Source organism: Balearica regulorum, chromosome 8 (genome assembly GCF_011004875.1).
Source record: "Balearica regulorum gibbericeps isolate bBalReg1 chromosome 8, bBalReg1.pri, whole genome shotgun sequence".
Lineage (NCBI taxonomy): Eukaryota > Metazoa > Chordata > Aves > Gruiformes > Gruidae > Balearica > Balearica regulorum.
The window spans coordinates 20,750,212-20,774,120 of NC_046191.1; the positions used below are offsets into that span (position 1 = coordinate 20,750,212).

The window sequence follows — 23,909 nt, forward strand, 5'->3', positions numbered from 1 at the left end:
TGGAGTCTTAAAAAAGAGCTAACACCCAAAGGCCAATGGATGACTTTGTGGTAAGCATACTCTAGCTGCGTACTGACAGCTGACTGCCTTTAGCATAGCACTTCAGTACTACATCTTCGTCTTTTCCTTTCCACGTAGCTATAGATTTCCCCATAAGACAGATTGCTTCTACATTAGAACAAACACCTTTCTGGCTTCTTGCATTCCTTACACAGCCTCTAATATTTAGTGAGAGTAAGGCTATTCTTTATCCTGTACTAATATCAGAGCATACCAGTATCCTAGAGGTGTAATCCCACATCCATTACTAGATACTGAGAAAGTGGGGGTCCAAAACAGATGTCCCCCTACAGATTGTCATGGTCCTCAGATTTCCCAGCAGCATGTAAATACTCTCTCAACAAAAGGCGCAGTTTTCTAAATCAGTCCCACAAAAGTCAGGAAAGTCTTAGTTACGAATACGACTATATTAACCTCACACGCTTTTTGTTATATAAGCAAAGTTAATACATTACCATGTAACAAAGTAGCAAAATCCTACAACCCTAAACATGCTTTACCTAATATTGTTGATACATTAACTTTCAGATTAAGAGCTTGATTTCTCTATCTCAGCAATGCACTTATGCTAGGTATTACTGTAAATTCTAGAGGGTTTATTAAAATAGAAAACAAAAAGTGCTACTTGCTTCCCATAGATACCAAGCACTATTCCCTATTGGAAGAGCTCTGGGTGGTAAATTACGCCACTGGAAACTCTGCACGCCACCTCTTGACACAACTAAACTCTGCAGAAGCACCTTGACCCTCACAGGGAAAACTCAAGTGAATACTCACCTTCTGTACTTAACTTTAAGTATCCAAGTAGTACCCCAGCATTCAGTGAATTATTCACATATTTAACACAAGCACGTATACATGAAAAGCCACAGAGCTTAAAGCCGGCTCAAACTCCACTGTACCAGAAGATGAAGTTCTCAGATGTGAGACTTCTCCAGGAACACCTGACTGTGATAAGATGACATTTTCACACTCTAAACAATACATAAAAAGCTATTAGGGTTAACATAGCAAATTCAGAGAAGGCGTAGCTGAGCACAGCTCTCATGGATTTACTCAAAGTTGAATTCACGATTGTGTATTCATTTTGTTGACTAAACTATTATTTCATTTACAGCATTTAAAAAATAGAAGAGTTTAAGAATTGGTGCAGCTATCCTTCTACACCTACATTTAACATTTTAATACATTGTCTCTCTAACTGGACAGTTTTTAATCATGCAACCAATTGGCTAAGTGCAAAAAAACCAGAGCAATTCATGTCACAACCTTGATTCTTAGCTTCGTGACTGCTGTTACTTTAAAATTAAGCACATGCATGGTCTCCACAGTCTGTGAAACCCATTACACTCAAAGTTACCTTTTTTCATCTTCCTAACAAAAATATCTTCCTTCTTTACAAATCAAAATTTAAAGCTTCAGAAAATATTTAGGTTTGCATCATAGGTATAACGGAAGATTTTGGTTTCCTCACTGTGGTATTTATCTACGCCTGGATCACTCGCACAAATTGCTCTGTTACATGAGGAATACTAAGTAACATTTGTAACTGCTCACTCATATGGAGAGTCATTTAATCAGTATCTCACAGCAAAAAAGGATCATTATCATACACATACATTTACATCTCACTTCTATTTTTCTGCTAGAAGACAAACAGATTGAAAGAGAAAGCAAGCTCAGTTGCCTTTGGAAATAAACTTAGTGCCAAAACCAGGCCATTGTATCCCCATAATTGAACCTCTCAGTTGAACCCTCAATTGCGGGTGTTTGCTTAACCAAAACCCAAACGTGCATTAGAGGCGTGCCAGTTGATGAAAAGTGAATGCTCTGCTGACTTTTGATTATAGGAGAGAAATTAGCATCAAAAGTTATTACTGCTTTAAGTTTAATCATTGGCAAAATCAACGGAACTAATTTTAGCTGAGCAAAGCAATGTTCTGAAAACTTTGTTAAAAGGTGATTTTCAAAGTCCAATAAATGAACCTGAAACATGAGGATGAGAGTGACAATATACATCCAAAAGATCTAGTACATTCAGTGCCTGAAACACATATGAACATTTGTATTTCTTCCAAGAACATGCCAACTGTCTATCAGTACTGACTTTCTAAATCTGTTGCAACGTTAAGCAGCAACAAGTAAACTTACCTATGTTGCAACTAATGTGCAAACTTCTACAAAAATTTCAGTAGCAACTGTTTAATACAATGGTACAATACAAAACTGACAATGGAACCACTGATTTTCTAGTAACTTTGTGTATACATCAGTGCATCCCAATCAAAACGGAAAAAAAAAATCAGCACGTAGAAGGAAAACAGCAGCGTAAAGGATTTGTTAATGATATACTATAAACAGTAAGGGTTTGATGTGTGAAGTTACATATAAAATATTATTGAATGTCTGATAATTGAAAAAATAACACAGCCAATTTTCAAGCAATAAAATTTAACAGCCAATGCAAGTAAGGCAAGAGGAAACTGTTGCCAATTTTTCCTTTTCACATGTCATTGTCTTCTTTTGCAGAAGCTCACAGTGACCCTATGTTGACACCTTTAAGGAAAGAAATGTGACATTCTGGAAATACATAGAGCATCACATGCGTTATAGACAACAATGGAACTTATATCAATAATGGGGAATACAAAGCAATTCCCTAGAGTTCTTCACTCTTATTCAAGAAATTTTATTTTTAAATCTTATTGACATTAAATACTGCTGAATATGTGGGCCGAAGGCAGAGGTGATACTCGTAAAAAAATAGGATAATCAGATTAGGCTGTCCAATCTAAAAACATGCCAGCAAACATTTGGATTCTGATCTATCATACTTTGTCACATGCTTACACAGAAAACTTATTTTTAAAATACTTTATAAAGGGTGTTGCATGTAGTACTATTATTTTCCAACTCTTTTACTTATTAAGACAAATCACATTTCTGCTGTGAGACCTCTGAACAGGGAAGGATTATTACTTTTATCATTTGTAAGGGTTTCTAAAAATATAGTTAAGTAGCTCTCCTATAAAGATACTGTAATGATTTTAAAGCCTTGGATTTCAGCTGCAGAAAGATTTGGACTTTTGCAAAAAGTACTGGACTTGTGCAAAAATAAAATTCCTATCTTGCTGACAGGACAAAGCTCTCTGTCCTACACTACAATATACAAGACCACAAAGCTGTCATTCAATTAGGATGGAAATATTAACAACCACTTGTCTCAGATCAGCACCCCTTTGTTTGTGGTCTGGTATGAGCAGGAGCAAATACCACAGAGTAACAGGAACAGTTGTAAAAGTCATCACATTATTTAGTACACTAGAAACGATGCAAAGAAAAAGTACCCGGATAACTGTCATGTAAATGCTTTAGCTATCTTCCTGCTCTTCTCTACCTGACAACTTCAGAAACACACCAGAAGAACCAATAACTCAACGTGGATTTAGTCTTCACCTCCTTCAGCTTGACTTTAGGTCAGCTCTTTTAGCTAATTGTTTGCGCTTATGCATAATAATCTAACGGTTACTGGAGTCCCCTGGAAAGAGAAGACCTCCATCCCCATGTTCCTGCTTTCCTCTTCCCAGGGTGGAAGGCAAACCTGGATGAAGATGAGCTGATTAGCTGTTCAGCTAAGATTACAAAAGCAAATCAGAGAGCAAACATGACAAGAACACTACTCCAGCACTAAAAGAGTTTTGACCCAACTCTCAAGACTGCTTATGTATTTTTCATTAAGGGCTCATTGATTAAGTGCACAGAGAACATTATGCTGGGAGTTAAAATGAGCTAACTTTGCTTTTCTGCTAAATACTTCCTGGGGTTCCTAAATCAATTCATCTTATCTCCTCACCTGGTGCCAAGGTTTGGCAGTGTGCAAACTACTCTGCCTTACTTAAGAACAAATGTTCTACAGTCTTCTGAAAACTATGTTTTATCACATCCTAACAAAGAGAAACTGGTCTTTCAGCAGTCAATAGTATTGGTTACTGCTGACTGCTGACATTTTACTCAGACTGTAGGTTTTTTGAGAATAGATAATATTTTCACTTTTTCTGTTCTGTATTCATTTCATTTCTGCATTTTATCACCAGCGTTCCAGAACAGCTTCTGTTGTGGTTATCTTGTTGGCTTTTTTTTTTTCTCCTCCCAACTCTTTTGTCACTCTCTCACTTCCATCTGTTTTGAAGAGCTTACTAAAATCTTTAAAATTTTGTGTTTTCAATTGGAACTGAAAAAAAGGCAATACCAAGCACAGCTTTAAAATGGAAGTGGAATAAGTCTGGGAACCACCTCTAATCTCCCATCTTGCATTCCTGTCATTAGCATGCACACATACCCACATGCAAGTGCGTGAGTGAATTTTCACAAGTTTACTTTGTCCCTCAGATTCTGAAGTCTGCCGAGATTAACACGGAGGGAGCTATACTTCTAACACTGATGAACAGATTTGTTAAGGCTGAAATCAGATTTTGTATTCACCTGTAGTTATATTCCAAAATATTTCACTACACGATACTTTGTGCACAGATCCTCACACCAATTATTGATAGCATTCCTTAAGAGCTAGTACATAGACCTAAAATGACACACCAAGAAGGACAGCGGGCTTTAACTCCATCAGTATTAAATCAAAGCCAAATCTGGTACTCATTCCTATTTTTGCCCTGAGCAGTAAGTGATGGAGTACTTCTTCAATACTGATTTAATTTACGATTAGAGTTTTCCTAAATGCAATGGCTACACCCTATATCACAAACCTCATTTTTAACCTTAACATGTGACATAACATGAAAACTGCTGACACAAATAATTGATTGCTTTATTACAAATAAGAATACCAAAAATTATTTTTAAAATGCCTCATAAATCCACATTAAGTCTACTTTATTGATTTCAGAAAAGTTCATTTTATTTCCATAGCAATATTCCATGATCTGAGCACTTAAAAAAAATCACTTTTCTCAGTTTTAAGTGTCATTGAAATATCCTTCATTTCAAAGATATCAAGAAATTATCACTATTCATTTTCAATACAAAGCCTCTTACATTTCAGCTGTCATTTTCAAAAAATCATACTGAAAATAGTGTTTCTAAGCAGAGTTCAGTTGCAGTGTAATAAGTAATAATTTCATCAATTAGCAGTATTCAGCATCCACTGAGAGTTCTCTCACTATTATTTTATTCATAGAGTCCTTTGTGGAAGTAGCATACTAAAAAGATCCATTTATCCTTCAAGGTTTTTCATAAATGTGTCATACATCTTAGAAAACAATTGGTTATTATTCTCGCTCAATCTAAATAACTATAATAACTTCCAGGTGTAAAACCTCTTTTTATACTTCCAATCTTCTTTACCCACATTATGGGTCTACATTTTTAATAACCTATTCTAACCTTCTACCTACTTTCACACATACATTCTGGAGTTTTGCAGTGATGCTAGACATGCCTGGATGGGAGGGTAGTCAGCTTATTGTTAGGAACAGAATAGAATTGGGTTTCATAGAATGCCCTTTACAATCAAGGCAAAACCAAGCATTTTATAATGAGCTAGATGCTAGTACAGATGCTAACAGTGCAATGGCTGTAAAGGAAAATGCTGTGATCGTTAAATTCAGCAACAGCTTGCTTGCAGTGCCTATTTTATTTTTCCTTCCCTCTAGATCCCTCCACATATTTATCAGCCCATTTCTCCTCACTCAGAAGGACATGTCCTGCCTTCTGTCCTTTCATCTCAAGACTGCAAAGGGCTCCCCCCAGAGCACAATATTACCATTCCTTAAGCAACTAACAGTGATGCAATGGGGCAGTATGAGGACCTCTCTCAAGGCTGGGTACACAGCCCTGTGCAGAGCATTCAGCACAACCAAACATCCCTGTCTTAGGAAACAGTAGCCCAAATTTCAGTGGCACATCTCCTGTGCAGCAGCCTACTTCATTCTCTCCAAGTTGGTCAATTGTTTTGTTGACCAAAAAAACCCTGGCCAGGACAGTTCATTCCAACAGAAGTAGTTTCAATTTAAATAAGGCCTCTCAGAGCACAGCTAGCAAAATCACAACAAAGAACCAAGGAAAGCACGCAGCAATGTATTAATAAACAAAGTACCACAACAACCTACCTGAAAATGGCAGAGTCCAATCTCCGCAATAAATATAAACCAAATGACATTGCTCATATGAGTAGTACTTGAAAGAAGTGCATCATTAGGAAGAAGAGATTGAATAACATCAAACTTTCAAAGCAGCTTTCAATTTTTCCACCTCATTTGCACATTCTCAAAGTGGTGTGCACAGGTAGATCTATTTAAAAAACTGCATACACTGGCAAGACCTCTAAATCAGACAGTTTGGCTGCCTGGACACTTCTCCTTTTAATTACATACATAATTGTTCTTGAACTTGAAATTAAAGTGTCAGAATGCACCATGATTGCCTTTAACTGATGACTACCATCCCATCTAAATGGAAATATTTAGATTCAACACCAAGATATTTTTTTAATTAGCTTTCAAATGAAGTCACAGGCAAGCATGTCTGCCTTCTCCCATTTGCACTGTTGGTGTCAAGTTGAACTGGAAAGGCCAACCATTTCAATGAACTAAAATAAACGTAATTTTAAGGTCAAGTCACTTGTAACACTTCAGGCAGCAAATGTCATACTGAAAATAAAATTGAACCTTGGCTTGAGCAGAGATGAAAGGTTTGGCATTTCAAGGACTTCATTGTGTTTATCACTTTAAATCTACAAATAAAACACTGGCATCACATATATGAATATTTATCATATTAATAAAGCTTTCTGAAACTATACGTATAAATACTGGAAGCATTTCTAAAAACAAAATACTTTTATAGGTGGGCTTACCCAAATTTCAAATGGTGAAGTCTCTGCAAGACCTAAAAACACTCAAATTCCACAATGGCTTAGTGAGGCATCTCTGACCATGGTAAGAGAGAGGATGTTTCATAAGAAGGTCTAAGTATTTTGATGAAGAGCAGAAGTGAAATTGCCCAACTCAGACCACAGCATAAGAAAACAAGGATGTTGAAAAAGCGGGTTATTTCGTTTGTTCTGAGACTACACATCAAAGGCATGGAAGTATTTCTCCCCATCCGCAGTCTGAGTGCAAGACCCACGTACTGGCCATCTAAGGTTGACATTCTACAGCTATCGGAGTAAGTCACCTCCACTCACAATGCGTGCTAATACACATCTGAGGAATTAAAACATCTCATGGCTTTGACTAAGGGCTACCACTGTTTAATGTGGAACTTCCATTTACCCTAAGCCCTTCACAAATACATTTACGGGTTTGATATAGACATGCAAGTCATCCAGATGATGCATTTCCAAGGTGAATAAACCCCTCTTCTCTCCTGTTGTAAGGCAGTTAGGGAAGGTTACGCAGTGATTTCTGAGCTGTCTCAGGAACAGAGTATGTATCAGAATTGCTTCACAAAGAGATTCTTCCTGCTTGCAAGTAAAACTGAATCCCTTTGGTGTAAATCTGGGCTGAGAATGGTAATTCTAATATAACTTAACAGGGTAATAGCTTATGAATTGGATAATATTAAGAAAAAACTCCTATACATATCTTATCTAAATAGTCCCCAAATGTATTTGCTTTGACATTTCATCCTCACTGTCTTCTAATTTTTGTTGTTGCTTGTCCATTTGAATCTTATGTTCTTTGCCATCTGCAACAACAACAAAGATTCAAGTATTTCTTATAGTTGTAAGAGTCTATGAGCAGAAAAAAAAGGAATTTTAAAGTTAAACTTAAGATCCAGTCTGAATCACCTGTTATTTCATAAAAGAATACACCTGGCCAATTTGAAGGCAAAATGTTCTTATTTCTAACAAGCATTACTGTAAGAAGAAAACCAGAGAATTTAGTGCATTTCCTCTACTTCTTTACTTGCTTTCTTCCCCAGTCCAAATTTGACCTGGATATATCTGATTTTTTTTTTATATTTCCATTTTGAATTATGGCATTGCGTTTGAACTGCATACAGACCAAGACGATAAAATGCCCACCAAGATCTGTATAGTCAATCTCTGTTGGCACATTTCACAAACTGATGCTCTGCACATGTAAAGACGCCAGAGATTTATGCTGTGCTGATCTGCAAGAAGAATTCTACCCTTAGTATACAAATGACAGCAAATGAAAATGAAGAGACTTTGAATAACATGCCCACACAAACGCCACCCCCTGAGCTTCTGATAAGACATTTATGGCCAAAGGTTTCCTAATCCCAAATGTTTGATTTCTTTGCCAAATCACATACTTGCCGAAGTCTCATATAAAGGCACAAATCCTGCTCTTCTCAAAGGCGACAGCACAGGGCAGGGAGCAGAGTGTGTAACACTGTACTGATGAAATAAAAAAAGGAATAGAAATCATATGCTAATAAGAGGAGGGAGGTTGCCAGGCAACCAGGGAGGGAGAGAAAGCAGTTTTTGATTTGAACTCTGTGCTGTCAAAGGGTTAGCGTAGCCAGAACAAACAGGACATGTTCAATCCAGCTTCTCTGCAGCTACCAGGAATTTCAGCTTTTCTCAACATTGTAAGTGGAAGTGTGTTCCCAACTCAGTGTCAGCTATGTTTGTGTTCCTTGGGTCATTTTACTGACACTGGCAAAATGGCATAGGATAGGATGGACAGCAGTTTTTAGAAAACGTCCATTTGAAAAGCAGCAGTGTGTGCCTTTGGGTGGCACAAACCACACCATGCATGTAGACTGGCTTGTAGGATGGAGACAGCCACGCAACCTTGCGTCCAAGCAAATCCCAGTCCATCAGATACAGCCACATCTCTCTCGGCTGCACTGAAAACTGTGCAAGTTCTGTGCCCTGCTGCTAAACCCACACCTCTTCAAATGCCTCTCAAAAGACTGACCTGCACCACTGCACTCTTGTCACACCTGAAGGGCAAAATCCTGCCTTACAGATCTCCGCTTCCTATATCAACATGTACCTTTACTTTCTTATAAGGTGTAACACTAAGCAGAGGAAAGAATAAAATTCAAGTCCAGTCTGCAACATAAAATCATCATGAAATCCATTTACATAACAAAAAGGAAAATGAATTTCAGTTTCTTCTTGTTTTCAAAGTTATTAACTGCAGTGACAACCATCATAAGTCTCATCATGGCCTGTGTTTCTCATAAGTCCCAGCTGTGAGAAAAGGTGAGAGTAGCAGGTCTTATTTTAAAGACCTTCTTACAACGAGTAAAATTTAAAAGATTTGGAAAAAATTGGAAGTTGAATTCATGAGTAACATTAAAAATCAAAGGTTGAAGGAAAATGAGAAGCACAAGAGCGATCCCACCCCCCCCACCCCCCCCACCCCCCAATATCGTTATTTTGGAGAACTTGACTGAATTTCAGTGCTACAATTCAGCAAACTATCGGCAGTGGAGGTAAGACCATACATAACTCCTTGAGCATTAAAAGGATTTGCATATATAACATGAAAAGATAAAATGTTTCATACAGAAGACTTTCCTTCCTACTTTCCAGACCAGGTTTTAACCTGATGAGTAAATCATATTGTTCAATTCTCCAGGATAGACATGATAATTTTGGTCTATAATCTTCCATGAGGTCTTGGTAATCATGCTATAATTGCTGTTCCACTCAGCTAAGAGTAAAACTACTAAAACAATGAAAGAGCTTGATAAATTCATTAAACAAAAATAGCTAAACAGGAAGTTTTGTTTCCTCACTGATTGCTCATCAAATGACCCTAGAAAGACAAAGCCATCAATCTGGAACAGCCATCTGATCACCACGGCAAGCTGTAAAGCAATAACTTAAAATAACCCCCTACATATTAAAGCTTCGTTATGGAACTTCAAACAACTAGTAGGTATCTACAACAGAGAGAGACACTGTAATAATTGGGGATTTTTAAAATAAAAGTTTAGCCTAGATCAAAGAAAGCTAGTTTCAGCTATTTATTTACATAACCTTTGCTTGACAGTTTTGTGAGCCATGCTCACTAGCAGGATTCCCTGCTATCTTGCTGGAGGTTTCCTGTGTTTTTACACTATTCTCTATTTTTAAAATCCTTTCCCTGCTTCCCCCTTTAGAGGGCACCGAGCTCAGCTCTCAGACATATCTCCAAGGCACCACCTCTCCTACCTGCAGTCTTTCCCTGTTCTGATCCACTTGTATTGGGAGAAGAATAAACCTGACAAGTGAAACTTGCTTACCTAGCTGTCACAGCCCATGCTTTGTAGCAGGTTGTACAATAAAGCTTCACTGAGGCTTAGGGCCACTTCCCAGGTGGCCCTTGGATGCAGCAGGGAGCATGGCACAAGAAGTCCTGATCCCCCACCTACCTGACCCTAGAACCAGCTGCAGCCCTTGAGTTCAGGTGTGCCAACTGCATCATGGTGAGCTGCTCAAACAGGCTATAACCTCATTCCACCTTCATTAGCAGCCTTCAGAGAGCAGTGTATATCTTGCTGCTAAAGAAACTCAAAATCAACACACACATGCACTGAGGAAGTCCTGGAGCCTCCTGTGTCCTCACTAAGGTCAGCACCCAATGGGCACAGTTTGGCCCTTAAAAAATACTCCCCGTCACCCTGAAGTTAGTGTAGTTTGTAAAGCTTTTGTCCACAATAGCAACAGCAACTTATTTATACACCACTACAGAAAAAAGAGCGCAGTGCATGAGAAGCACAGCAAACGTTAGCTTTCCAAAGTAACACCAAATAAAGCTACATGGATTAATTTTATAACAAATTTTCAAACAAAAAGATGTGATTTAAGAGCCATCTATACTTTCTAAAGCTAAATGAAGAGAAAGCTTGACACAGTTACAGTGACAATGTTCATCAGATTATACATGAAAGCACCACAAATTTACCCTGGTAATTCTCAGACAATTCCCAGATTGATATTTCAGAACATGGCTCTAGCCCTTCACATCTTTCTTTTTATTTTCACAAATCAGGCATCAGTGCTAATGTCTGGAAACAGCTGTGACGGCATACCAGGTACCCAGCTGCTGGCCCAGCAAGGAATTACCCATTCATCAACACCCAACTCTCCTTTAAACATGTGCAACAGATGATTCGGAGGGAAGGTTAGATCTGTGAAATGCCAACATACCCCCTGTTTCATACTAAGGTGTGTTGGGGGCAGGGAGGTGGCGTGTTAATTTACTGTCAGCGTTTTAGGTTTGTGGCAACAGTGTGGCAAAGCATCTCTGCTGAGAAGCCCTTACCAAGGAAGGCTGGAGTTCTACTCTCACTAGCTGTAGACTGGATGGCAAAGAACTAGAAAGCATCCACCACCCAAACATCACCAAATGAGATGACTAGAGGGACTGCAGAGAAAGACTGGAACACAGGAAAACACAGAATGCAGAGAACAATATTAAGTAATGTCAGTCAAGGTGGTGTCATCCTGCCTGAACTCAAGCAACTGAGCACTTCACAGTTTTGCCATTCATTAACTTCTGAGTACTTCATCTGACAACTTTAATTCCTTAAAGAACCCAAGAACCCTGAAGTTTCCAATAGACATAATTGTGTAGGGTTTACACACAATGATAGTAAGGAATCAACTAAAAAAAATTTTAAAGAATAGGTAAAGCAAAAAAAGGAGGACTTTCTTTCCCAGAGTATCATTGGGAAAGGTATGCACAAGGCCTGTAAATGCTATCTGGAGTTTGAATGTACCTTTAACATAGAGTTTCACATTCCAAGTTAGAAAGTGAATGCTGTCCTCACACTGTAGATTTCAAAATTTCTATAAAGTTCTAGAGATGCAATAAATAAAAATCCAAGGCAAGCTCTTGCACCATACATCCAAGGTAGTTATTTTCACCCAAAGCTATTTTGGAATGGGCTTTCCTTCCTTTTGCTTAGAGTTTCTGCACCCAAGGAACATTCTCAGCACATTCTGTTAGATTTGACCAGATTCCATCTCCCTCTCAAAAAAAAAAAAAAAAAAAAAAAAAGTTAGCGGTTGTTTGAATTTTTGTTTGGTTTGAGGTTTTCTGTTTGGTTGTTTTTTTCAACACTAACATGTTTTGGAGAAGACTATATTTTAATCAGAACACTCCTAGTCTTCCTACAATTTGGAAAGCAGACTTTTAGAACAAGATTATCTATGTAATTTCTTCATCTTCTTTAGTTATGTCAAAAGATTTCAGAGACAGGATACTCAGGAGCTGAAGCTGCTGGCTAAGTCAACCAAGGGGGATGAGATTCCAAAGGGACTGCTTCCTGGAATTTTTCTTTTATTTAATAACTTGGACGATTCACTGTGATTTAACTACTTCTGGCACAGATTCTTGGCTCCTCTTTAACCAGTGACATTAGTCTTTTTATCCAGCCTTAACTGGATAAATGATAAATTTATCCTAAATAAATTATTTATGTCTAAATAAATGATAAAGTAGTATCAAGACTCCAAAAGTCCTATTTAATATTTTTATTATATGAACTATGTTGTGTGATGTGCTAACCACTGAGATAAGTTTAATGAAACCATTCATTCAGTTTTTATACTGTAGCCATGAAAGTGACCAAAACATTCAAGTTGTGCTGCCAATGCTCATGGTGATAGACTGCTCTGCTCAGCAAACAAATTTCTGAGGCTATTTATCTACAATGATACAGGCTTAGTTAACATGCACTTTCCCTACTTCAAAGAAAAAGATAAAACATGGTTTTAGTGAAACTACACTACTTTTTTTCCCCCCCCAAAAAAAGTCCCATGCAGGGGAAAAAAAAACCCCAACCAACAAAACAAAAAAACAGAGCTGCAATTAGACTATCAGTAATTATTGATATATTCATCTGGGAGACAAATCATAGAGTGACTAAATTTATTCAAACAGATGGGGAAAGGACAATACATTGGTTAGTAGATTGCCTTGATTTCCTTGCTAATTTAAATGAGTGCTGAAAACAAAAACTCAGAAAGATACTGGCCAAAGTTTCTATTTTCAACCTGTGAGTAGAGCAAACACTAGTCTTTTTCAAAATCCATCAGTTAGTCTTCTAAATTATGTACTGCTACATACTATTACACACACATGATCCTACAATAATATATCATTTGAATCTGAATCATGCATGTCTAGAAATGCCAGTGTAATCCCAGAAATATTTTGCATTAAAAATTTGAGGAAAGTACTCAAAAAGCTGTACTGCTAAAATCAAACTTCAGTAATAGAAAAATGAACTTCAACACTTGAAGAAAAATCCCAGATTGACTGCTCTGAAAACACCAAGCTGGTAAAACACAGACAGTACCGATTTCATACCACAGTGCCTCCCTAACTACCAGGAAGACTTCTACCATAGTTTTTCCCATCCATTCCATGTTTCAGTTTTATCAGAGTATCTGTAAGAGCATTTCTGGACATTAGTCATGGTTTGAGCAGCAGCTCAGTTAGGAAACAGACTGGACACAAAAACTTGGTATGAGAATCGATGATAAAATTCAGTCACAACAAGGTGTATTCAAGCCGCTGCTGTGCACGTTTATGTATTATGCCTGGGCCCTCATTAAGCTGCAATAGCCCACCCTAAACTTAATATTTTAAACTTTAAGGCATACCACAACAAAAGGTTGTGTCAGGTTGGAACAGGACTGTCAAACTACAAGTTTGTTTATCATCACTTTGTTTTTACTAGACTCTCTAAAAGAGCTGTAGCTTACAGCCATATGCAAGGTCCAGTGAAGGGTGGAGGAAAGCTACCTTGAGTCCCAACCACCCAACTTGGCTGACACCAGCAGGAGTTCACCACGTTATGCTGCACTAGCCTTGGTCCCAACTCCACCTCACCTCCACCTTGCACCAGGCCATGTCCAGACCCCACTTCCAAGCTCCCAGTCTGACCTGTGGCAAGGAATGCCACGCAAAAACGTTAAGTGCCACAGGTACTGGAAGCCACTTGCAGAAAGGGTGCTACTCCTGCCATCCTGTTCAGCATTACATGCAACTGTTGTACTCCCAGGAGACACGGTGCAGTATGTCAGCTCGGCCCATAGCAGGACAGTGAAGAACGGAGGGCCTGCACACCTCCGACTGCCCACGGGCAGCTGCGGGCCACCGAGGCCAAGCCGTGAGGCACTGTGAGAGGGTCCGACCTGGCAGCTTGAGGTCCGTGAGGCCACCCTGGACCTCCTCAGGCCACAGCTCCCGAGCAGTCCAGCCCGCAGGAACCCTGCCAGAGCCAGGATGGAGACCTCATCGCGGAAGATGGGGCTCACCCAGACCCAGTCCTCGACTTCGCCGGCGGGGAGTGACAGGTGGCGGCGAGGAGAAGGGGAAGCGCCGGGCGCCGCCCCCTCACGCCCCCACACACCCCTCGGCCGCGCAGCTGCCTCGCTCACCGGGACGAGGAAGGGAGACGCGGGGCGAAAGCGGGAGCAGTGCCTCAGGCCGTCGCCCCGGCGGCCACCCCCGACAAGGGCTGCGGCTGCCCGCGGCCAGCCCCGCGGCGGGGTGGCACGGCTGAAGGAAGCCCCGGACGCCGCTGGCGGACAGCGGCAAGGCACTTCCTCACCCAGCCAAACTTTGCGGGGCGCTCCCGGCCCGGGCGCCGCCGCCGGGCATCGCCCCCTCCCCGCTAGCGACAGCCGCACGTCCCGGGAGGGCGAGTGGGTACCTCAATGTCCACCGGGTCCCGGCTCAGCACACGAGCCATGGTGTCCGCACCGCCACCGCCTTTCCCCGGCTCCCCGCAGTCCCGGAGTGGAGCGGAGCGCGGGAGGAGGCGGAGCCGCCAGCCCGGACAGCAACGCCCAAGTGGGCGGGCGCCCCCCGCGCCGGGCCGGGGCCAGGGCCGCCCCACCGGGCAGAGCCGCACCGGGTCAGGGACGGCCAGGCGCGGTGAGCGGAGCGGTGTCCCCGCGGGACGGGGCAGTTCCCGGCCCGGCGAGTTTCGCGCTGCTTTGCTGCGGGCCCGCGGCGGGCTCCAGCGGTCACCGAGGGGAGAGGACGCGGCTCGGAGAAACCCTCCCCAGGTGCTTCACGGCAGACTCCCCCGCTGGGAAACAGCCTCACACGGCGCGAGCGGCGGCACTCCGCTGCCCAAAGAGCGGCTGTCCCGGGGCCCAGCCTCACCCCCTGAGGGGCCGCAGCACCAGGGCCCGCGGGCACTCGCCCAGTCTCAGTCCAAATGCACACCCCTGGCTTCTTCGCTGTCATCCTCCCCGTTCCCTGTCGGTGGAAGCGAAGCAGGGACGGGGCCAAACCTCACCCTGGTGGTTTTTCCACTTCATGAAAATCCCACCAGAGGAGCCTGCACACCAGGACTGCCACCAACACCGCCATGCTCAGAGGGACGACCCTTCCCAGCAGTACTGGCCTGGCGAACCTTCCCCCTGCTCCCCACAGGCACAGCGAGCCTGCCCTCCGCCCGCATCCCCTCAGGAGAACCTTGCTGCAGAAGCCATCCTGCCACAAAGGCAAGCAGGCCAGGTCACACAGCCTGTGTGCTCTCAAGTCTATTTCCTCCCAAACATGGCGATTGTTTAATGCCACAAACACAATATTTATGGTATCATTGAAATAAACATTCCCACTGCAACATGCCTACAAAGAAGTTCTGTCTTGCATACTGCCTTAAACAGCAAAAGCAACTATTCTCCATTTGGCAAAAACCTAAACACCGTAACATCACTTTCTAGACAGCACTTTCAAGTAGCCACACCTATGGTCCCCCAAAATACAAGAGTTTTTCTCATCATTTCACAAGAATAGAGGAGTTTTAATTATGATTAGCCTTTGCTTTTCCTATTTTAGTGCCAGGCAACCTCTTGGGTTTTTCTCCCCCTCTCAAAAGAGAATTCCCAGACCTGGTCTTTGAGATGCTCTTTACAGCACTTATTTTATCCAGTTAGCTTTCATTCTACTACTCTTTATTACAGCATAGAAAGGATTAAAAAAAAAAAGGGGGGGGGGGGCGGCTTCCCACTCTTATTTGCTTTACAAAAAGCCTGAAAAAGTGTAAGTAGCTTCTGGACACTGATGACCCTTTGGGTGCAGTAGAGAATAGGTTTGCCTTTTCCTTTCATGTCTCCAGAGAGAATGCCTCTCACAGAATAGCATGGAAATTTTTCTTTGCATTGCAATTATTTTATTTCTTTCCATCTCTGTAAATGAGCACTTTTGAGATGCCCAGTGGAGATTGTTTCCCTGGTAAGATATGGAGAAATAAGGTTGTGGTCTTTTGTATCTCAAGTGAGAGCTGTGTTTTCTTGAGTCTCTGCTTCAGCACTATCACATAACAATTCTTGCTGATTACAATCACCCATGCAAAGCAGCTAAAGCATTGGCAGGAAAATCAGAAGCAGGATCCCCAGCATTGCTAGTACTTATCTCTAACGAATCCACGAGTCTGGTTCATCTCATGGATACTGACATTGCTGAGCAGCTCAGTGGTCTCTGACACTAGCTGGGGAGTTTTCTAGTTGTGTTTGCTCCTGACCTACAGCAATATATTGACTATACAAGTGCATTTGGCCCATAAGTCATTTTCACAAGGAACATTTCTATGTATATGAAATAAACTGTTTTGTGTCCAACCATCTACAGTTTGCATCCATTTGTTCTAAAGGAGTCTCTAGAAGAGACTAGCAACAGCCCTTGGACTCTCCCATTTCATTCTGTCCTGCCAAGCTTTCGGCTGTTACAGAAAACTACACCCTTTTGAGGAACCTCCACTTTTTAAAAAATGTCATCAGACACATTTTATCTTTTGCTCTGCGGTAATACATCCTTGGTTACCCCCATATTACCTACCAAGCCAAATGAACCTGACACCTGTAGGATTTTTGCCCTGTGAAACCAGTAAATAGTAATACCATCTAAATTTCATAGAAGCAGTTTTTTTCCTCTCCAAATGAAGCAGGACTTACTCTGCCAATATGTACAGGTCAGAGAAAGGGATTTGGACACCTAACTATACCCTGCCTTACCTCACAATTTGTATTTCTTGGTAGAGGGGGCTCCTCTTATTTCCAATCCCACACATTTCTCCTGGGGATCAATTTAGTGTGTGCACACCATGGCAGTCAGCCAGTCCGGGTCAGCCTGCTGCCCTTGCCAGCTTCCCCCAGCAGCTGGGGAGCACTGGCCTTCCATGGATCACCCTGCTGATCTCTGGATTCTCAGCTGTGGCAAACAGTGCTCTTATCAGCACTGAGCATCTGTACAGCTGAACTTTGTTTCAGGAAATAAATGAGCAGGAACAGGGAAGCACACAGGCACTCTGCCTGTATTCATCAGAATACAAGTATTCCCACTTTTCTAACACAGAAGTTATAAGAAATTTTAATAAGAGAAGTGTTACACAGCCTAAATATAGTCTGGGCTTTTTTCCTGAAGAAGTGCTACACCTCTGATTTTTTTGAAAATTTTTTTCTTCCTCCTAGCAGGGATCTGAAAGCAGCAGAAACAGAGCCATGATGCTAAAGACCTAACTTTCACTTCTGGCATGAAATGCTGTTGAGGCCTGATTGAGTTATAGACTTTTGAAAATTGCCATTAACCTTTTGTTCTTTGTGCTCTTCAGGTAAACTTTTCTCACATGCCCAAGAAATAATTGCACATGAACTTTGTCAGAAAACCTCCAGGCACTCACTGCCACCACAGCAGCAACAGCCTTGTGCTGGGAATGGCTGCCTGGCTGGGAGGGCAGAGGAGGGCAGGGTAGCGAGCAAGGGCATGTCCTTCAAACTCAAATGGTTCCAGGAACACAACCTGCAATCTAAACCAATAGTTTCCTCCTCCAGCCATTGCAGTAGATAATCTGTGAGTTTAAAGGTTAAACTGTAAACCCTGAAAGTTCAGCATTCAAATTCTGGCAGTGATATATTAGGGAGCTGAGAGGTCTCAGTGTGCTGACACATCATACAAGCAACTCCCCACTTTTTCCTCAAAACTGCCCGATTCACATCAGTTCAAGTACTAGAAAGACAGGACATTCCAGACCTTAAGTTGCTGTGAAGTTGTAACTTCAACCTGGTGGGCATTCCTTAATCACACACTGTTTATATTGCAGGACCAGTTTCCTCACTCATTGCATGTGATGAAGAGTGATGGTTACAGCCTCACAGCTAGCATCTCCCAACATCTGAATGTCTGATTTAGCAATCCAGATTACTCATTACACTTAAGCAGGTTCATCTGTCAAATTCATGGTATTCAAGAAAGCCCGAAGTGAACCCAAGTTGCTTTTTTACCTTCTTTGAGCACCTCACTATGAGAGTGCACAGATTCATATTTCAGTTATTTGCTGCTTCTGCCCTCTCAGTCTGGCTTGTGAACTCCCAAGCACAATAGTCTAAAGGTGATATATCCAGTATGCAAAGGGTCCAAGAGAAATGGGGTTAGCAAGAAAATGCCATCAAGATGACAAGCTGCTTCTTACAAGAAAGCAGCCTTGTTGATGACAAGGCTCCCAACAGCCACTCAGATGTTAGTTTGATTTCTTCCCTTAAGACAGGAGTCACAGAAGTAGTGGTGGTGACCTTACCAGGGCAAGGCAAATCGCTAAGTTTAAAAAAGTAGCTCCACTGTTTCCAGTGCCAGATTCATCAACTCTGAAGACATCTGTGTTGCATGTCTTCACTGAACTGGTGTCAAGGAGGAAACAATTGTATACACATAAAATAGTTGAAGTGTCGGAGGGAGAGGTTTTACTGTACTGTTTCTGAAAGGTCCATAAGCGAAGAGCCATAGAATAACTATGCCATCCTTTGCCCTCCCTCATCCTAATCCAATCCAGGGAGATTGGAATTCAAGAGTTAATTTGGGAAGACTTGCTCTCACTACCTCTCCCAAATAGCAGCATTGATGTTGAAGTTACAACTTTATACATTTCTTCACCAATTTAGGGAAAACGCTTAACTTCAAACTTTCACATTAGTGAAGAAGTTTACCTTGCCTTTCTAATCTGCTTGTTTACAGTTGGATTTGCAGTGGTCTTCAGAAAGAGTAGCTACACAGGATAACCCAGGGTATGCCACAGCACAGGAGTACAAATGCATTTGAAGCGTGATATATACATAATTATAAAGTCCGTTAGGAGGAAACTCTGACCATTACTCAGACATAGCCTTTGGGCATGGAATTGTAAAGCACAAATAGATAAATAACAAAAAATGGCCACCATGTGAGCTTTGATAAGTGTCCAAACGCATTTTAAACTAAAATGAACTGTTCTTTAGTGAGTCCACTAATTTATTCTAGCCATCTGTGGCAGTGTAAACAAAAGCTTGTCTCCTAAACTGCTTTATAATTTTTTTACATGTAGCAAGGACCACAAGTTTCAACATGATCGTCTTGGGGAAAAAAAAATTAAGCAAAAAGAACCCACATATTTTCACACCACAAACATCTTCTGATAACCACTATCATGCAATTCAAAGAAATATTAAAAAGTAAAACTTGTTTCTGGCATAGCTTAATGTTTTCCTATTTAAATGCCACCAAATGTTTCTTTAGGATATTTTAGGGGATGGAAAAATCTGGCTATTTCCCCTCCCCCCCTCCAGTCTCCAGTGATGACATCTGTAGACAAATCCTGTATTTATTAGTAAGCCTGAGAATTGTTAAATCAACGTCCTGGGTTTGTACTGGTCTGAGAGTCTTTTCTCTGTATGTACCTCAAATTATTTTTGTCTTTTAATGTGCTTCTCATATTGCTGGACCTTAGGTAGGTAGAATAGTCAGGAAATCTGAGTGTTTAATAAGCTAAAAAGTATATACATTTAGCATGAGTCTTCCCTGGATAAAAGCAATTAAAGATCTCAGATTAAGATGGGATTTTTGAGCATTGAACCTGGGGAAGAGGAGGCTGAAAGTACTTTACAGGAAGAGTACGCTGGACTTTATTTTAGAGATACTGAGCAGCCAATCAGTTACAACAGACCAAATTACCATTTCTGGACCAAAAGAGAAATCCAGCATAGGATTTGAAAATTCAAAATACCTCTGCCTCTGAGACATGGTTGTGGTGGTGGAAGGAGTGGGACATCCATCTCTTTCAGCCCTGGGTGTTAGAAGCAAAGGGTGCTCCTTTGCAAACATACAGCCTCTGGGATAAGAAGAGTGAAAATAAGTTTTGTTTTCAAGGAGCAGACCATTTGCACTGAGGCCCAGTATGCTCCGTTATTTCCATCTGCTACAGTCCCCGTGACAGCAAGTTTCTGACACGGGTGAGGTCTGCCTCCCGAATGAGGCCTGGTTTGGAACCACTTCACTGTGCACCAGTAAAGTAGGACAAAATGGTACTGAGTTCACCTGAGATTCCTGCGGGCGTTAGCTGGCCGGTGTCTGTGCAAACTGGCCTTCCAGCCCGCCCTCCCCCATCCAGACAAGGTTTCCAAGTCTCCAAGAAGTCAGACTGCCAAGCTGTTAGAGAACAGATTTACTACATACTTGCTGTTGGCAGAAGGTAGGTATCTCTCCATTCGGGTAAATATTAGAGATGGTGAGTGACTGCCTAGCTTACGACCATGCAAAATTAACTACTTCTGTGCTTGCAGTTTCAAAGGGAAGCATGCAGTGAGATCAGAGGAAGATCAGCCTTTAAAATAGGCAGACACCACAAAACACATTCCCTGAACTATTGGGATGAGTTCACTCCTTCCAACAGCAGCAGGAGTACCAGCCGGAGTTTTTTCCTTAATGGGGATTCTGTGGTTGTGCTGCTTTCCAGAGACACTGACAAGGTACAAACTGGCCTCTTGAAATATTTACAAAATACTACTACTGTTTACTATTGGTCTCTATAGCTGCAGCATAACTGTTTTGCACTTTGATGGCTTTTCAAATGCCTCACAAAACAAACAAAATGACTACTGTTTGCTTTTTTAACTGACTATTTTGTAATGGGAAACTGCCACCAGATTAACATCCTTAAAGCAAATAAACCGCTGGTGTGTTTGGATGTTCTTATTTAGTAGTTCAAAGAGGAAGAAACAGGTTTGCGTTTTCCTAAAACAAATACAGTAACTGATGGTAACTCAATGTCCCTTGTAATTGAGTAATTACAATTAGTCTTTTGTCTCCACAATACATCCATTCCTCTCATGGCTGAAATCCCAGCCCTACTTGGTAATGCCCAATGATCAGCAACAGCAGTTTTAGGCTAGGTTAGTACCTTTATAACACCTTCAGATATGCTTGTGACCAAATAAAAAAATCTGGCAGTCATTGCAGAATCTATTATTAAAGTACTAATGAGACCACTATGAAAGAAAAACCATAGCAACTGATGAGAACTATATGCTGGCCTCGTCATAAGTCAACTTGGTAGGCAGGTTTACCAGGGAAATCTTAGTTTTAACAGTAAAGGCAAAACAAGAATAAAGAGTTACCGTGTCTGATTTTACAATGTGAACACTTTCCTTCTCCCTAGCATGTGTATAATGTATGATACTCCCAGAGGACTGTCTGCTTGCTTAGGGATGATGATTTACAAGTGACATTAGTTGTTCAGCTGTGTAACAGCACATATTAGTTTTATATTAACAGACATCTTCCCATTTAGTTATTTACTACACAAAAATTAAAATTTTCTTTTTAATGTTAAATACATACTGGATTGCCATTTAAAAAGTGAAGCTTTCTCCCTCCACCAGAGCTCTATGTAAACATTAAACAGGACTCTGCACATTTTTAACCCAAGTCTTTGCATGCCTGTGCGTTGCTTCCTATAGAGAGTTCCATCTACTTGCAAATTATTCGTTTACACTGGCCTGTAACATCAGCAGTTGTGGCCATACACACAGTGAAATTATTACTCTTATTGCAAGATTTGACCAGAGTTAAAAGGCTGTAACTTGAAAATCATTTTCTAATAGAGGCTACTGTCTTCTCCAGGTCTTTCAAGTGCTCAGTGCAACAGACCCCAACTATAACTTGGATTTTATAATAGTATTCAACAGCCATCAACACGTAACAGACACAGGTCATTAACTTGAATATTTTGTCTAAGCAAAGCAATGAAATATTGCTGGAGAAAAACTCCACATGGTGCTTTACACTGCATAAACAATTGCTGTAAGGTAACATAGTGCTTGGGCTGGAAACAGGAAGTCAAAGCGCCCAAAGCACTAACCAGTACACCTTTTGCTCTGCAGCTTCCAGCAAGTAGGGCAAAAAGAACAAAAACTTGACTAAGTTTTCCGTAGGACAGCTCAAGAAAATTTATCTTCCCTACTTTGCTATAGAGCTGACTCTTCTCCAGGACCTATACACTGCATGAAAGAAAGCAGATTTCCACTTAGAAGTCTCAGATATGGCTGTAGCCCCCAACTTTTTGTGTACAATGATGGATAAAGACTATCCACGGCCTCGGTTGTTGACTGGAGAACTGATGCTCAGATAATATAAACGACTTGTAGTACATCCCTATGTCCTTGCTAAACTACTAGGCTGATGGCAAACTAGTCATCTGTCTTGGACTGTTTTGGGCAGATTCCTGAAGCCTATTTCACTACTTCAGAAATAGCTAACTTCACAATCAGCAGCAGTTATTGCCTTCTTGGCAAGGCTGAAATGAATAGGAGAAATTAATTCCTACCCAAGGTCCCTGCAAAATATGGGCAAGACGTTAATTCATTGCCACCCTAGCCTAAGGTAGCAATTGTCAATAGGAGAAACAGTCTGCATCATCGTTTTCTCTCTAATTTAATCAAGGTCATATTAGATCACTACATCAAATCAAACAGCATCAATCTGATTAAAAAAAATCTGAGCTAAACCAGTTTCCTTCTGGAAATTAACCCTTTATCACAAACATTATCCATCAATGCAGACCATCTTATTTCTACTGAAAATTACTACTGCTATAGAACACACCCCATACTTTAAAAAATAAATCCTCTCCCACCAAATAAAACAGGATTACATTGTCTAATCTCGTGCCTAAATTTGTGGACTTGGATCAAATTAAAAAATGTAATTCTTGCTTTCATTTTTGTTTCCTCCAAAACTACTTTTTCTACCTTTCTCCTCCTCTTTACCTATCTCAGGTCCATAATACCAGTCGACCTTATGACAGCTTTTCTAGACAAACGTTCTTGCATACTCAATGTTGTCACATCTCTGATCGTCTATTGGTTTACATGTTTGGGGGGTTTTTTTGCCATATATTAAAGTCTCACACAGGAAAACAATAACTTTCATGGAATACAGAAATGTATGCCTAATAAAAATGTACTGTATTATGCTGGGTGCTGTTTACCTCATGCAGGATTAGATCTTTAAAAAAAAAGATCATGGAGCTCTCTGCTTCTTACTCAAAGGAACAAAGTAAAAGGTTTTGTGTTTTCTTGCTGGTGGGGGGTTTGGTTTTGTTTTGGTTTGTTGGGGGTTTTTTGTTTTGTTTTTAAGGTTATGTCCAGTAGAGCTCCTTCTCCAAATTCATACCATTTATTTTTCATTGTAGCACCTACGTGTCCAAGATTTTACTCTAACTGCATAATAATCTATCGCTATGGCAACTTTTGGCTAAGCGGCATTTCACCCTCCTGCAGAATGCCTGCAGTTAGGTGGACTACAGCCACAACAGCCGGCTGGGGAAGGGTGATCTCCACCTGGCTGAGACTCGTGGAAGGAGAAGGGCGCAGATATAGGTCTTTAGCCCACACAGCAAATTCCTGCTTCAAACACTCACTCCAAAAATTTGAAGGATCCCTCCCACGTACCTCATAACACCTACATCAATAGCTTCTATAGCCAAAACATTTTTTTTTAAGCTTGTCAAATACTGACAATGAGATCATATATATATGCATACTTGTCATTTCACACAAGCTATAAGCTTGGAGGGAACAGAATATCATAGGATTT

The 23,909-nt window shown here is 41.0% G+C and overlaps 1 protein-coding gene across 1 annotated transcript in view; it reads right to left on the reverse strand.

Moving 5' to 3' along the window:
* Nucleotides 1-14,836, reverse strand: part of DPYD (dihydropyrimidine dehydrogenase) — a 361,699-nt gene extending 346,863 nt beyond the window's left edge. Inside the window, 1 exon segment of the mRNA XM_075759993.1 lies at nt 14,710-14,836. Within this exon segment, the coding sequence (XP_075616108.1) occupies nt 14,710-14,748 (39 nt within the window). The 5' untranslated portion in view covers nt 14,749-14,836.
* Between the last annotated feature and the right edge of the window lie 9,073 nt (nt 14,837-23,909).